This window comes from Dromiciops gliroides, chromosome 2 (assembly GCF_019393635.1).
Source record: "Dromiciops gliroides isolate mDroGli1 chromosome 2, mDroGli1.pri, whole genome shotgun sequence".
Classification (NCBI taxonomy): Eukaryota; Metazoa; Chordata; class Mammalia; order Microbiotheria; family Microbiotheriidae; genus Dromiciops; species Dromiciops gliroides.
In genome coordinates, this window is record NC_057862.1 from 434,437,341 (window position 1) to 434,452,256 (window position 14,916).

At 42.2% G+C, this 14,916-nt stretch overlaps 1 protein-coding gene across 10 annotated transcripts; it reads left to right on the forward strand.

Annotated features, from left to right (window-relative positions):
• The first annotated feature begins 1,172 nt into the window (after positions 1–1,172).
• On the forward strand, positions 1,173–8,482 carry LOC122743821 (neutrophil gelatinase-associated lipocalin-like). Of its 10 annotated transcripts, none has more exons than XM_043989002.1 (8): positions 2,256–2,579; positions 2,694–2,871; positions 4,102–4,238; positions 4,478–4,557; positions 4,801–4,917; positions 6,497–6,598; positions 6,728–6,760; positions 7,492–7,630. In XM_043989002.1, the coding sequence occupies exons 1-7, from the start codon at positions 2,407–2,409 to the stop codon at positions 6,751–6,753; spliced, it is 813 nt and encodes a 270-aa protein (XP_043844937.1). In that variant the 5' UTR covers positions 2,256–2,406; the 3' UTR covers positions 6,754–6,760; positions 7,492–7,630. The 10 variants fall into 10 exon arrangements, 9 of the variants coding, with proteins under 9 accessions (XP_043844939.1, XP_043844937.1, XP_043844938.1 ...); XM_043989003.1 differs by having other exon boundaries at positions 7,459–7,627; XM_043989004.1 differs by lacking the exons at positions 2,256–2,579; positions 6,497–6,598 and adding an exon at positions 1,173–2,222 and having other exon boundaries at positions 4,801–4,904; positions 7,492–8,482.
• Positions 8,483–14,916: the final 6,434 nt, after the last annotated feature.

A 14,916-nucleotide genomic window follows, 5' to 3' on the forward strand; every position in this document is an offset into this window, starting at 1 on the left:
TTTTTTTTTCTTTTTTGAGGTTTTCCCCTTTTGTTCTGATTCTTCTTTCACAACATGACTAATGCAGAAATATGTATAATGTGATTGTACATGTATAACCTATATCAGATTGTTTTCTGTCCTGGAGAGGGGGGAAGGAAGGAGGAGAGAGAGAAAAATTTGGAACTCAAAATGTTATTTAAAAAAAAATGTTGAAAACTAAAAAAAAAATTTTAATTAAAAAAATTTTTTAAAAAAGGTAAATAAGGCTAATAAGAAAAGACTTTATAAGGATGAAGTGTTTACTTTCTAATGGAGGTGAGGATGATATATATCCCTTTAGAATTTTGTTAGCTGGAGTGGTAGAGGAATCCAAATGAGATGGAGGGCCTGGTAGGGCTTTTGATATATATTTTGTTTTTCTTAAATGAATGAAGGAGAGCGGGGCAAGGAATGCTAGGGGAAAAAAGGGAAGAAAAGTGGAGGAGCAAGATGGTTATCCCACATAATTAGAAGTACAAGGAAGGGGTGAGGGGAGCTGGCATCCCCTCACTTTGAATTGTTACAGAACAAAGTGAGAGGAACCAGAACAATTTATACCAGAACAGCAACATTGTAAAAACAAACATTTTTGAAAGACTTAAAAACACTGATAAATACAATGATCAGCCATAGTTTTAGAGGATTGATGATTTTGAATGCTACCCCACTCTTTTTTTGTGTGTGTGAGGCAATTGGGGTTAAGTGATTTGCCCAGGGTCACACAGCTAGTAAGTGTTAAGGGACTGAGGCCAGATTTGAACTCAGGTCCTCCTGACTCCAGGGCCGGCGCTTACCCCATTCTTAACAGAGAGGTGATGCGGGGTGAGGCATGAGTTTTTGGACACAGTCAAGGTGGAAATGTGTTTTGCTTGTATTTTTCTTGCAGGGTCTTTCCTTCCCCTCCTTCCCTCGTGGTGAGGAGGGTGGTGCAAGAGAAAAAGAGAAAAAAAAAAAGACAGACAGACACAGAAAGATGCAGAAAGATGCAGAGAGACAGAAGATGTTTGTTAATTAAAAAAATAAAATTTAATTAAAAATAAATTCAAGGTAAAGCAAAGGAGAAAAGTTAGCAAAATAATACAAAGAATTTTAAAGTCCATAGATGTCAGTTTAAGAATCTCTGCTCTCCATGATGATTCTATTCTCTAAGTCTGAAACTTTGCTGCACCTACCAAGTGGGTCCTATTTGGGGTCTGATGGGTGGTGATAGTGAGGAATAATTATAACCTTTTCACCCTTTCCCCATCCTTTGTGAAATTCCAGCTAAAACTGCCCTGTCATCATGTTTATCTACAAAGTGGATACATGTGGAGTCCATCTGCTGCCCCTTCCCCACACAGCCTGGTAGGAAGCTGGCTTCAATCCTTCCTGTTGACCATATTCCTGCTAAGGTTAACAGTGGGGATGGTGCAATGAGGTTAAGAGCTGCTTTCACTGTCACATCCTTCTCCAGGCCTACTCTTTTCCCTCCTGGGTCCTTCCTGAGCAATGTTGAAAGCACTGTCCGTAAGAGGGTTCTGGAGCAATGACTAAGGACCCCATCCCTACCACATCACCTGGGAGCCACCTGCCATATCCTCCCATGGAGCTTTGAGCATGGGGGTAGGGGACAGATGATTTAGAACAGAAGGGGACCTTAAAGATCATTTAGACCAAGCCCCTCATATGGACCAGCTGGGAATGAGTGGAAATGAGTTTTCTCATCCTGCCCAGGGGGTGTCCTGGCAGCTGGATGGGCCCTGCTTTGAATGCCAAGTCCTCTCTGTACACCCTTGGCCCTGTCCCTTTAGGTTGGAATTTCTATTCAGAGGATGCCATTTCTCCCTGTGCCAGTAGTCTGGAGGCTTTTGAAAATAGAGCAGGAGACCTGTCCTTTTCTCTTCAAAAAACATTCAGTGTGATCCTATCTATGGGGCCTGGGGAGCAAAATACAGGACATTCCATGCTAGGGACACCACATTCTTGACATGCAGGAGGCTTTGAGGGAAAGAAGGTGGTTCCCTTACCCTGCCAGACGGTGTACTGCTGGACACCTACACTCTTCCCTTTGGCTATTGAGAAGAGCCCATCCCACTTTGAGCAGAGACGGGTTCGCCTCAGCTCCTCAGCCGGCACCTGATAATGGATGGATCCTGCCCAACAACTTAAGTAGAAGGGAACCACCTGGGCTCTCCCCTGAAGAGGACAACACTAGAACAGAGGTAGAGACTCCCAGAGTCTTGGGCTCCCCAGCCTTCCAGCTGCACTTTCTCTTTAGCTAGCATGTAGCACAGGGTTATGTATGTTGTGGGTGCTCATTCTATACTTGCTTAAATGAATGAATGAATGAATGAATGAATGAATGAATGAATGAATGAATGAGTGAATGAATGAATGAATGGGTAGATGTTTTCAGGGACACAAAAACAGGAGGAGCTAGGGAAGAAATCAGCACAGGGCCTTCTCAGTCTCTTCTACCTCTTCTCTCCACCAAAACCTTCCTGCTCACCCTCTCTCCTCCACCAGTTTTTGAAATCCCAACCAAGAGGAGAAAGGGGGCAAAGTATTGGCAGTACAAGGTGATAACCCTTGCTAAATGTGGCAGTGAATGAATGAACTGACCAGTGGCTAGGCACCAAGTTGGGCCCATAAAAGGCCTAGTCCTTCATTCACCTCCTTCCCTACCTGATCAGGTCCAGCCCCCAACGCCTCCTCAGGATCTCTCCATTGATCCAGCCAACCAAAAGAGAGATGGCTTTAAGTCCAATGTGGACAGGGATGCTCCTGCTTGGGACCATGAGGGATCATCTTCAAGATTCTGAACCAGTCCTGTCAAAAATTCCTCTGCAGCTTGATTTCCAAGCAAAGAAGGTAAGTGGGGTCCAATAGAACTCCAGGTATTATGGGAAAGGAGGGGGGGCGGGTAGAGTTGTACATCAAATTCCTGTTATAGAGTTTGAGAAGCAGGGAAAGGATAGAGGTGATAAAGATGTATGAAAAGAACAAAGTTGGGTGATATTAGGAAAGGTCAAGTATGAGTCAGAAGACTGAAGTTCTGGTTCCAGCTCTGTCTCTGTCTGATGTCAGAGGCATCTCAGCCCTGAGGAAGCTACTGATGGGATGGGGGAGACTTGATTCCCACTCTCCTGGAGCCTTTCTATGAGTATTAATTGTTCAGGGCAGACATAGGACTTAGAATGTCATAAACTAGAAGAAACTCCTAAATAGCCTTGGGTTCACTTTGTCTGTGTTTCATCCATATTTACACATGTACATGTTAGAACTTGAATTCCTGGAGGGCAGGAATAGTTTACTTTTGTCTTTGTAGTCCTAGCATGGGGCACAGTGCCTGGCACATGGTAGGTGCTTACAGGATGGTTTTTGGTTAATTGACCTCAGAGACCATCTTTTCCGGCTCCTCATTTTTAAAGAGGCAGAAACTGAGACCAGAGGAGTCAAGGGACTTACCCGAGATCACACAGGTAGTAAGTTACAATGCCAAGACTCAAACCTAGGTCTCCTGATGCCACATCTGGTGCTCTTTCTTCTACTCTACAGTATGGCTTTCTCATCACCCAGAATGGCAGCAATCCATAGAAATCCCCCATTCATTGGTCAGGCTCAGCTCAGGAGCCCAATGCTTAGGAAGCTTTTTCTGATCCCACCCCGCTAGATAGCTTCTCTCATTCCTCTTTTCTCAGGACACTTGAATGGACCTCTGCTCTGCCCCTTTCAAAGTATATCTTGAATTATTTTTCCTAATAGTAGATTGTATACTTCTTGATATCCATGAAGGGACTGTGCTATTTTTAATTTTATTTCGTTCACTGCATTTTTTTGCATATTCTTAGCTCTTCGTGAAATGTATTGCACATAGTAGGTTCTGTAGAGAAAACATCGACCTCCACCCAGAACAGAACCCAAGGAACTTCCCCTTTCCAGTTTAGCCCCATTTACCCACTTGCCACTAGATCATTTCTAGCTTCTCTGTTCTCTGGGGTTGTACTGCCCCTGGGTTCCTAAAAAATGGTTGCTAGGGCAACCTAGCGGGTACTTAGGGTAAGCATTCTGTGGACCTCCTGTCACCAGCCTTCCCTTTAGTTCCAAGGGAAATGGTACGTCATCGGCCTGGCAGGGAGAAACATCACGACTGAAGGCCCGAGTCACTATAAGATGTATGCCACTGTATACCAGCTACAAGCAGACCACAGCTACAGAGTCATCTCCAATCTGATCAAGTGAGGGATGCACTTGGGGGGCGGGGAGGCTAGGAGTGGGGAGAAGGGTCCTCTCCCCCTTCTTTTCAAGCACCTGAGGCCCTTGGGTTCCAGGACTCCATCTTGCTCACACTGGGGCCCAGCATATATCTCACCTAGTGATTTGATAACAGTCTTAGTGTATGCTCTGCGGTCTGGGGAATCAGAGTGTATGGGACCCCACCACACATGCACATACCCCATCCCATTCCTTTTTCCAGGGGTGAGTCCTGTGATATTGGGCTCAGGACTTTTGTCCCACAGGGTAAACCAGGTCAGTTTGCCTTGGACAACTTCAAAGGTAAGTATGGGGACCTCTCACTCAGACAAGTTGCTTAGGTGGAGGGATCCTGCTAGAAGACTGAGAAAGGGATAATGCCCAACAGCATCTTCTGCCTTGGGTTGGGGTTGAGGATTCTAGTGTCATCCTCCTCTTCTGATGAAGCACTGCCAGAAGAGGTCAACTTGGGGCCTCAGATGGGGACCAGCCCTCCTGATTACTGAGTCTCTGACTGCATTCCCACCCCTCCCCCACCGTGACCAGCCTATGGAGTTACGAAGTATGTGTTCAGAGTGGTGAAGACCAACTATGACGAGTTTGCCATCCTATACTTTCACAGTGCCCAAAACAACAAGGTGAACTTCATGGTGAGCCTATATGGTACGTCTTTTGTTGCTTCTCCAATTCCTTTGCTGGTGGCATCTCTGGCCACTCCCATGCTACCAGAGAGTTCCTGACTGGGAGACAGGAGTGCCAGGGGAGGAGAGAATCCCTGGGTCCCACTTACTGAACTTCTTCTCCTTCAATGTATCCCTATCCCCCACCAGCCAGCTGCCTCCCATAGTCAGGGGCAACCTGGCGGAAAGGTCATTGTGGAAACATCATTGGGTGTGGAGTCAGAAGACAAAGTCCTTACTTTGCCATTTACTTAAATTGTCAGTTTGGGGCATCTAGATGGTGCAGTGGATAGAGCACCAGCCCAGGAGTCAGGAGGACCTGAGTTCAAATCTGGACTTAGACACTTAATACTTACTGGCTATGTGACCCTGGGCAAGTCACTTAACCCCAATTGCTTCACAAAAAAAAAAAAAATTTTTTTAAAATTTTAATTGTCAGTTTTCCCATCTGTAAAGTGAGATTAATAATACTCATACCAACTACTTCGCTGGGTTATAATGAGGAAAGTGATTTGTAAGCTTGAAAACAAACACAGATATAGATATAGCTATAGACATATATGTGTGTATATATATATGCAAATTCACACACATATTGTGTATATACATACTATCTATACATATGTGTATATTATCTATATACATAAATACACATGTATATGTATATATTTAGCACCTATATATGCATATTAATTATCTAGCTGCTGTACACACACATACATATATACATGCATACCCACACCCATACATATACATATACAGTTATACACACATATATATATACACATATACATATGGAGCACTGTATTTCTTCTTAGGAAGACCTGAGTTCAAAGCCTATATTAGATACTTGATATTTATGTGACCCTGGGCAAGTCATATAACCTCTCACAGCCTCAGTTTCCTTATCTATAAAATGGGGATAATAATAGAACCTACCTCACAGAGTTGTTGTGAGGATCAAATGAGATAACATACATAAAGTGCTGTGCAACCCTTAAAGTTCCACAAATGCTAGCTATCATTATAATATACATATATTTATATGTGTATATATTCTTATACATCTATGTTATTATAATTCCTTAGAAGGGATAATAATAAATGTGCTTTGGCCACATTTTTTACTGAGCCCCCTCCTTTTACTGACCTTTTAACTTAACACATTGCCTGGCATATAGCAGGTGCATAATAAATGTTTGTTGATAGATCCCCTCACCCTTCTTCCACTTCTCTCTTCCCTCCCCTTCACCTACATTTAAGGGGGAGATTGCCTATCCGTGGAACTTAGCCCCAAATTCTAGTCACTGACATGTCACTCACATCTTAGAATCTTAAAACTCTGGCTCTGTTCCCAATGGCTTCTTGCACTGTCTCTGCACTTGTTGCTTGATGGTTGGGGAGCCAAGCACATGGAATTAAGTCTCTTAGGAAGGGCTCAGCCACAACTCAAGACAGCATTAAGGGTTTGAGGTGAGTACTGGGGAGAGGAATAGGTCCAGGAGTTGGACCCCAGGAGAAAAGCTCAGGGACTGAAGTTTTGTTGCCCCCCTTGGCTACAGGGAGAACAAAAGAGCTCAAGTCTGAGCCAAAGGAAAAGTTCATTGAATTTGCCCAATCATTAGGCCTCACTGGTGAATTCCTTCTCTTCCTCCCCAAAGATGGTAAGGCCTAGGACGGTGTGTATCTGTGTGGGGATGGGAGAAAGTATGTCTTTGGAGGTCAGGGAGTTTCCCCGCCCTCACTGATGACTTCTATTTCTTTCCTTCCTCCCCAAATTTCACCTGCCCCAGAGAAGTGTATCAATGATGAGACCTGAGTATGATGTGAGTATGAGCCCCTCCAGGACCTAGGAGAACACCAAAGGGAGGGGTATTTCCTAGAGGCCTTGGGCCAATCTGGGTACAGAGGAGATGGGAGCCCCACGTACCCACCTCTGTCTTCCCACAGAGGAGAATCCTAGTATCTCTTTATCTCCTTGTCCTCTTCTCTTTGCTTTCCTCTCTGTGCTTTTCCCTCTTCTCTATTCTGCAATTTATTTTCCTTCCTACATCTCACCTTCTCCCTTTGATGGTCTGTCTTTCTTTTTCTTCTTCTGTTTCTATATCTCTGATATCTAAATGTGATTCATTAACACTCTTATTCCTTATCTATTCTGTTTCTGTATTTGACTGCCAATTTTCCCTTGCTGTCTCATCATCCTATCACTATCCTTAGCTTTATCCTCATCCTCTATATCTTTTTCTTTCTCCCCATTCCTTCTATTCTTGTATCCTGAGGTGAGTGTTGTATCTTGTATCATGTATCGTTTTCTTTGTGACTCTCTCTCCATTTTCTTCTCCTTCCTGTCTCTGTTTCTGTCCTTCTCTCTGCCTCTGTCCCTACTTCTCTCTCTCCCCCATTCTCTGTCTCTTATTTGTCTGTGTCTCTTTCCTTGTCTCAATCTCTTTCTGTTACTGTGTCATCTATGAACCATGCCAAACTAGCACCCAGATCCACTCCAAGTCCCGCTCCTACTTCCTAGGTCTCACTCTCCCATTCCTGGCTCCTTCTCTAGACATCCCAAGTTCTACAGACTGCATCCCATCTTGGCTCCCTCTACCAGACCCACCTCCATCTTTACCCATCTGCTGCTAAAGAATTGGAGACAACTGGTCCCTGCTTTTATCTGTTTCTCAGTATGGCCATTCTGGTCTCATCCAGTCTCCTACCACAGCTGCTGGTTAACCTCAGGATCCCCCATCAGGGGACAATAAATGCAGAATATCAAGAACTCAAGAGTCTGAATTTCTTGAGAGTTGGGGAAGAAAAAAATGGCACCCTGTTTTAACTAAAAGGACAGCTGATTGCTCATCTTGTGCCAAGGGCATCTCTGTGCAGTGGGTTTTCCTGGAGTTTGGGCTCTCATACTCAAATTTTGCAGGTTCAAAAAACCAATTTCTTCAGTTCCTTCAGAGAGGATCACGCTCCAAGGAAATGAGTGCACCCAGTAAAACTCACAAGAGACCAATTTGTAAACAAGATAACCATTTATTAATTTACAATGAGAAATACACCTGAAAGGGGGAAGCAGGGCTAGGTCTGTGGCTGTACCAGGGGCCCTTTCTCTTGGTGAGTAAATTTGCTCATGAGAAAAGATTACAGATCATTAGATCTAGGTCTGGAACACAACTCTGAGAGTTCTAAGAGAACAGATCATTAAAAAGATAATGGTTGAACATCTTGATAGAAAAGTGGTGATTATAAAGAGTCAGGAAGGCTTCATCAAGAACAGGTCGTGCCAGATTCACCTTTTTTCCTCCCTTTTTTGGAAAAGGATTACTGAACTAGTCAAGGAATGGAATGCTGTGGATATAGTTTACCTAGATTTTAGCAAAGCTTTTAATAATAGTATCTTATATTATTCTTGTGGAAAAAATAGAGAGATATCGATAGAAAATTGTACAATCGAATGGATTCAGAACTGGCAGGCTAAACAGATTCAAAGAGTCATTGTTTATAGTTTAATGTTAATGTTGTGGGGGCAGCTAGGTGGCACAGTAGATAAAGCACTGGCCCTAGATTCAGGAAGACCTGAGTTCAAATCCAGCCTCAGACACTTGACACTTACTAGCTGTGTGACCCTGGGCAAGTCACTTAACCCTCATTGCCCCATCCTCCCCCAAAAAATGTTAATGTTGTAAGAGGTCTCCAGTGCAGTGCCCCAGGGATCTGTGCTTGGCCCTGTGCTGTTCTACATTGTTATCAAAGGCATAGATGGAATGCTCATCAATGTTGCAGACAACCCAAAATTGGGAGGGACAGCTGACACACTGGATGACAAAGTTGGGATCCAAAAAAGATATTAATAAGCAAGAATACTGGGCTGAATCCAATAAGATGGAATTCAGTGGGGGTTAAAGGCAAAGTCTTAGACTTGGGTCCAAAAAAATCAAGTTCACAAGTATAAGATGGGAGAAGTGTGGTTAAAAAGCAATTATTCTGATAAAAATGTGGAAGTTTTAGTGAACTGCAAGTTCTGGGTGAGTCAATAGTTTGATATAGCAGCCTAAAAAAGCTAGCTCACTCTTCAACTGCATTAAGAAGGTAGATCTGGGGCAGCTAGGTGGCGCAGTGGATAGAGCACCGGCCCTGGAGTCAGGAGTACCTGAGTTCAAATCTGACCTCAGACACTTAACACTTACTAGCTGTGTGACCCTGGGCAAGTCACTTAACCCCAATTGCCTCACTAAAAAAAAAAAAAAAAGAAGAAGGTAGATCTTCTGGAAATAGGGAGATGATATTATGGCAGTACTTTGCCCTTATATCTCATATAGAGTATTGTGTTAAGTTCTAGGCAACACATTATAAGGGACTTGATACAAAAATGAATGTTGAAAACTATCTTTACCTGGTCAAGTCACTTAACCCTCATTGCCCTGCAAAAAAAAAAAAAAAAAGACATACAAAAAGGGGGGGGGCATCTAGGTGGCGAAGTGGATAAAGCACCAGCCCTGGATTCAGTATGTCCTGAGTTCAAATCTTGCCTCAGACATTTGACACTTACTAGCTGTGTAACCCTGGCCAAGTCACTTAACCCTCATTGACCCACAAAAAAAAATGTAATTGGAAAACTATCTTTACATGTAATTGGAAAAAAATTAAAATACCATTAAGAAGAAGGGGAGAGGGGCAGCTAGACAGCACAATGGATAGAGCACTGGCCCTGGATTCAGGAGTACCTGAGTTCAAATCCGACCTCAGACACTTAACACTTACTAGCTGTGTGACCCTGGGCAAGTCACTTAACCCCAATTGCCTCACCAAAAAAAAAAGAAGAAGAAGAAGAAGAAGGGGGAAGAGGGGAGTTGATAAGCTGAAAAGTGTCTAAAGGGGGGGCAACCCAAATGGTCAAGGGCCTTGAGCCCATGACACAAGAGGATCAGTTGAAGAAACTGAGGCTGTTTAATCTGGAAAAGAGAAGACTCAGGGGGACATAATAGCTGTGTTCAAATACTAAAAGGTATTCCATCTATTCTGCTTGGCTGTAACGCTCAGGGCCAGAACCTCAACCTAGGTCTTCTGAATCCACATTCAACTCTTTTCCCACTGTAGACCAAGCCAGTGGTGAACATGGGACCAAATCAAAAGGCATCGTATGTTACAATAATCTATTTCCATCAAATTGCAGTAGGCCAATGAATTACTTTTCCCACTTTGTAATCTAGGGAGTATTGCTGTCTAAAATACAGGGACCAGCCATTAAATTGAAACTGGCTTCTCCCTTGAAGGACAATGTTGGGCAAATACATGCTGACTCATTTTGCTACTGAATGCTTCTTTCTCAATATTTGCCATTAGGCATTAAAACTCCTGTCGTTCTAATATGTCCTCATCGGACGTGTTACAATTTCCTAGATTACTGTTGCTCTTACATTAGTTATGTTTTATGATGTTGCCTTCCTCTTTAGAATCCCTGAGGGAGTGGAAACCATATCTCCCTTCAGATTAGGGTCTCCTCAAGGACACAAAGAAGAAATTTGGATACGAAGTCTCTAAACTGATGGTTTTGGTATTAGATTCTGTCCCCAGAGCTTAGGGGGAAGGGAGGACTGTTAACATTTATATAATATTAACTATGTGCCAGGCATTATGTTAAGCACTTTATAATTATTATCTCGTTTGATCCCCACAAGAAGCCTAGGAGGTAGGTGCTATTATTTATCCCCATTTTAAAGATGAGGAAACTGAGGCAAAGAGAGGTTAAGTGATTTGCCCAGGATCACACAGCTAATAAATGTCTAAGCCAAATGTAGGGCAGCTAGGTGACACAGTGGATAGAGTGCCAGGCCTGGAGTCAAATATGTCCTCAAATACTAGTTATGTGACCCTGGGCAAGTCATCTATAGCTTGAGAAGGAGAAACTATTCAGACCTTCTGAACAGACCTGAGAGAGCCTAGAAATGTTCTGGCTTAAGGCAACTGTTTGCCACTGAGGTATTACACCTTCTTAGTACCCTGCCAAGGATGACTATAGGCTAAAAGAGTTTGTCACCACTCCAGAATAACAGAGAAGTAGTTTTGCCTAGCCGGTGCAGATTGTTCTCTGTGAAAGAGACCAAGGACATCAAGAGTAATGAGTTGCTTCAGATACATGAATTTTCCTGTTTATGTGTCTCCCTGCTAGGTTTCTATAAGTGTGTGTGTGTATATGTGTGTGTGTGTTCATTCTTCCTTATGCATCAGTGGGAGAATGTGACCCAAATTTATGAATAATATGATATATTTTATCATTTCTGCTCTGCCTTCTATTGAGTAAATATGATTTTGGGGGGCCTTATAGCTTATTAAGGAGACAACTAGGTGGCTCAGAAGATAGAACACTGGGACTGGAGTCAGGAAGACCTGAATTCAAATCTGGTCTCAGGCACTAGCTGTATGACCCTGGGCAAGTCATTTAACCTCTGTTTACCTTAATCCACTGGAGAAGGAAATGGCAAACCACTCCAATATCTTTGCCAGGAAAACCCCATGGACAAATATGGCCCATGGGGTCATGAAGAGTTAGGCAAGACTGAATGACTGAACAATAATAAGAGCTTAACAAATGGTGATTGATTTGTATAAATGGGACATACACTAGTAGGGGCTCAGGAGTTATCATGGTAAATGGTATGAATAAATCTCACTCCCAAACCAAGATTAACCCTTGGACCCTAAGGGAGAATTTGCATTGAAGTTTTTCCTGATTCCCTTTAATGCTACCACCTTCTCTGTGTTGATTATCTACAATTTATCCTGTGTATACCTTGTTACCATATAGTTGTTTTCATATTGCTTCCCCATTACACTGTAAGCTCTTTGAGAGTAAGGAATGTCTTTTGCCTTTCTTTGTATCCCTTGCAATTATCACAGTGCCTGGCATATAATAGAAATTTAATGAATACTTATTGACCTTGTTACTCCCCTATTCAATAATTTCCAGTGGTTCTTTATAACCTAAAGGATCAAATAAAATTCTTTGCCATAAAAAGCCCTTCACAACCTATCTCCAACTTGCCTTTCCAGATTTATTATATACATCACTCCCCTTCATAAACACATTGGTCTAGCCAAATTAGGCTTCTTGTTGTTTCTCTTATATAGTATTCCATCTGCTATCTCTACCCCTTTGTACTAGGTTGTCTCCAGTATCTGCAGTGCACTCCTTTATCACCTCTGCTTCTTAGAATCTCATTTCCTTCTAGGTTTAGCTCAAGTGTCACCTTCTATATGAAGCCTTTCCTGATCTACCCCAGCTGCCAGTGACTTTCCCCTCAAATGATCTTGTATGTACTTTGTATACATTCCTGAGAAGATGACAATAAGATGAGCTGGCCAGCTCTATCATGTCCCTATCCCCATCTTGCTACACTAAAGACTTCAGGGAATTTTCTTGTGGGTGTGATCTAGGATTCTCTTGGTTGAGCTCTCAATAAAAAAGCTCCTTCACTCTGTCTTATCTGGCATATATTCTATTAATTATATTTTTTCTGATTTCTTTTCTTCTTTTTTTTTTTTTTGCTATAGACTTGGATAAATGGGTTTCTTTGCTACCTGGTATGTGTGTTTACTGTGGAACTTGTATTTGGTACAAAAGGTGGCAAACTTTGGATATGAAGCTTGGGATCCTCCTTTCTCCAGTAATAAAACAAATTCAAAGTTCGCTTGAACCTGACAACCACATCCCCAAGACTGATAATATTCAAGGGAGCAGACAGATATCATTTTAGCCTTGTAACCCTACTCTCTGAGAAGAGAGGCCAAGCTTTTGGCCCCAATCTCCTACTTCCACTCCTGGCAGGAATTAAAGTCTCCATTGGAGAAGGATGAGGGGGTGGGGAGAAGAGGCTAGAGATATCCATTCTGCCTCCCTTTGAGCCACACAGTCACAGCCCCATGCTACATGTGGGAAGATGGTCCTTGCTACAGATAGAAAAATGGAAAACAACAACAGCAAAACAAATAAAACAAAATATTGCACAATTATAATGACTAAACTTGGGCTCAAAGAAGAAATATGATCATCCCTTTCTTGAAGAGGTTAGAGACTTATGGGTATGCAAGACTACATATAGAGCTCTAGGGCTGGAGTCTGGAAGACCTGAGTTCAAATCCAGCTTCAGACATTTACTCATTGTGTAACCTGGGGCAAGTCACTTAACCCTGGTTTGTTTCAGTTTTCTTATCTGTAAAATGGGGATAATAATAGCACCTACCTTCCAGGGTTGTTGTGAGTATCAAATGAAATAACAATAAAGCACAGTGCCTGGCACATGCTGTTGTTGTTGAATTTTTTTAGTCATGTCTGAGTCTTTATGAACCCATGGACAAGTTTTCTTGGCAAAGATACTGGAATGGTTTGCCATTTCCTTTTCCGGCTCATTTTACAGTTGAGGTAACTGAGGCAAACAGGGTTAAGTTACTTGCCCAGGATCACACAGGTATAATCTGAGACCAGATATGAACTCAGGTCTTTCTGATTCCAAGCCCAGTGCTCTATCCACCATGCCAACCAGTTGCTCTTGAAAGTCCTATATAAATGTTGACTATTGTTATTGTTATTACATAACATCAGACTTTTTTTATGTAGTGGTTAACTTGACCAAACTTTTTTTTTTTTAATTCTTTGTTATAAGAGTTGGCTTTCTGGGGAAAGGGAGAAAGAAGGACCAGTAGGAAATGCAGATGGTATAAAAACAGAAGAAATCAATACAATTTTATTTCAAAAAGGAGAAATATAAATAAAAACAACCCTGAGGTTTCAGTTTACAATCAGTAAAATGGCAAAAATGAAAATACATCTGGACACACACACACACACACACGCACACGCGCACACACACACACACACACACACACGCATGCATGTTGTCTTTCCCAGCTAGATTATTAGTAGCTAAAGGCGGGCATAGTTGGTTTCACTTTTGTCTTAATATTCCCAGGCACTGAATGCTTGTGGATCGATTGATGGATAGATACACCACAATTTGTCTAGCCATCCCCCAATTGATCAGCAATCTCTTTTTTCTAGTTCTTTGTTGCCACAAAAAGTGCTATTATGAAATTTTGGTTTATATGGGACCTTCCTGTTGTTGACGTCCTTGGGATCTATGCCTCACAAGTGGGATCTCTGGCCCCAGTGGGATGAACATTTTAATAATTTTTTAAATGATTTAATCATTTTTTAAAAAATAGGGGGCAGCTAGGTGGTGAAGTGGATAAAGCACTGGCCCTGGATTCAGGAGGACTTGAGTTCAAATCCAGTCTCAGACACTTGAAACTTACTAGCTGTGTGACCCTGGGCAAGTCACTTAACCCTCATTCCCCCGCCCGCCCCACAAAAGTTTAAAAATAAGCATAATTCCAAATGGCTTTCCAAAATGGTTGGACCAATTTGCCCCTCTACCAACAATGTATTATGGGATCATAGGCTCATGGATTGTGAGTTGGAAAGGACCTTAGCGGCTATGTATCATTTTATAGATGAGGAAGATGAGATCTAGAGAGACCTAGGATTAAAGTGTCTGCTGCTCCCACGTTGACTATTTCCATCTTTTGTCATTTTTGTCAATGTCCTAGGTATGAACTAAAACCTCAGAGTTGTTTTGATTTATACGTCTATTTTAAGATAATTTTATTGATATTTTTGTTTTTACAAATACATTTTACAAAGAATTATTCTCCCCTGCCTCCTCTAGAGCACCATCCTTACAAGGCATTTTTCTTTCTTTTCTTTTTTTAGTGAGGCAATTGGGGTTAAGTGACTTGCCCGGGGTCACACAGCTAGTAAGTGTAAAGTGTCTGAGGTCGGATTTGAACTCAGGTACTCCTGAATCCAGGGCCGGTGCTTTACTACTGCGCCATCTAGCTGCCCCACAAGGCATTTTTCAAAGGACTGGGAAAACATTTTAGTAAAACTAATGAACATATCGAAAAAGACTGATATATCTTTTTTTAATAA

Bases quoted from the DNA above. Each gene is read 5' to 3' on its own strand.
- LOC122743821 (XM_043989000.1), top strand. From the start codon at position 2,407: ATGTTTTCAGGGACACAAAAACAGGAGGAGCTAGGGAAGAAATCAGCA. The intron at 2,580-2,693 runs GTGATAACCCTT...CTACCTGATCAG, and splicing joins CAAAGTATTGGCAGTACAAG to GTCCAGCCCCCAACGCCTCC. The intron at 4,239-4,477 runs GTGAGGGATGCA...TCCTTTTTCCAG, and splicing joins GTCATCTCCAATCTGATCAA to GGGTGAGTCCTGTGATATTG.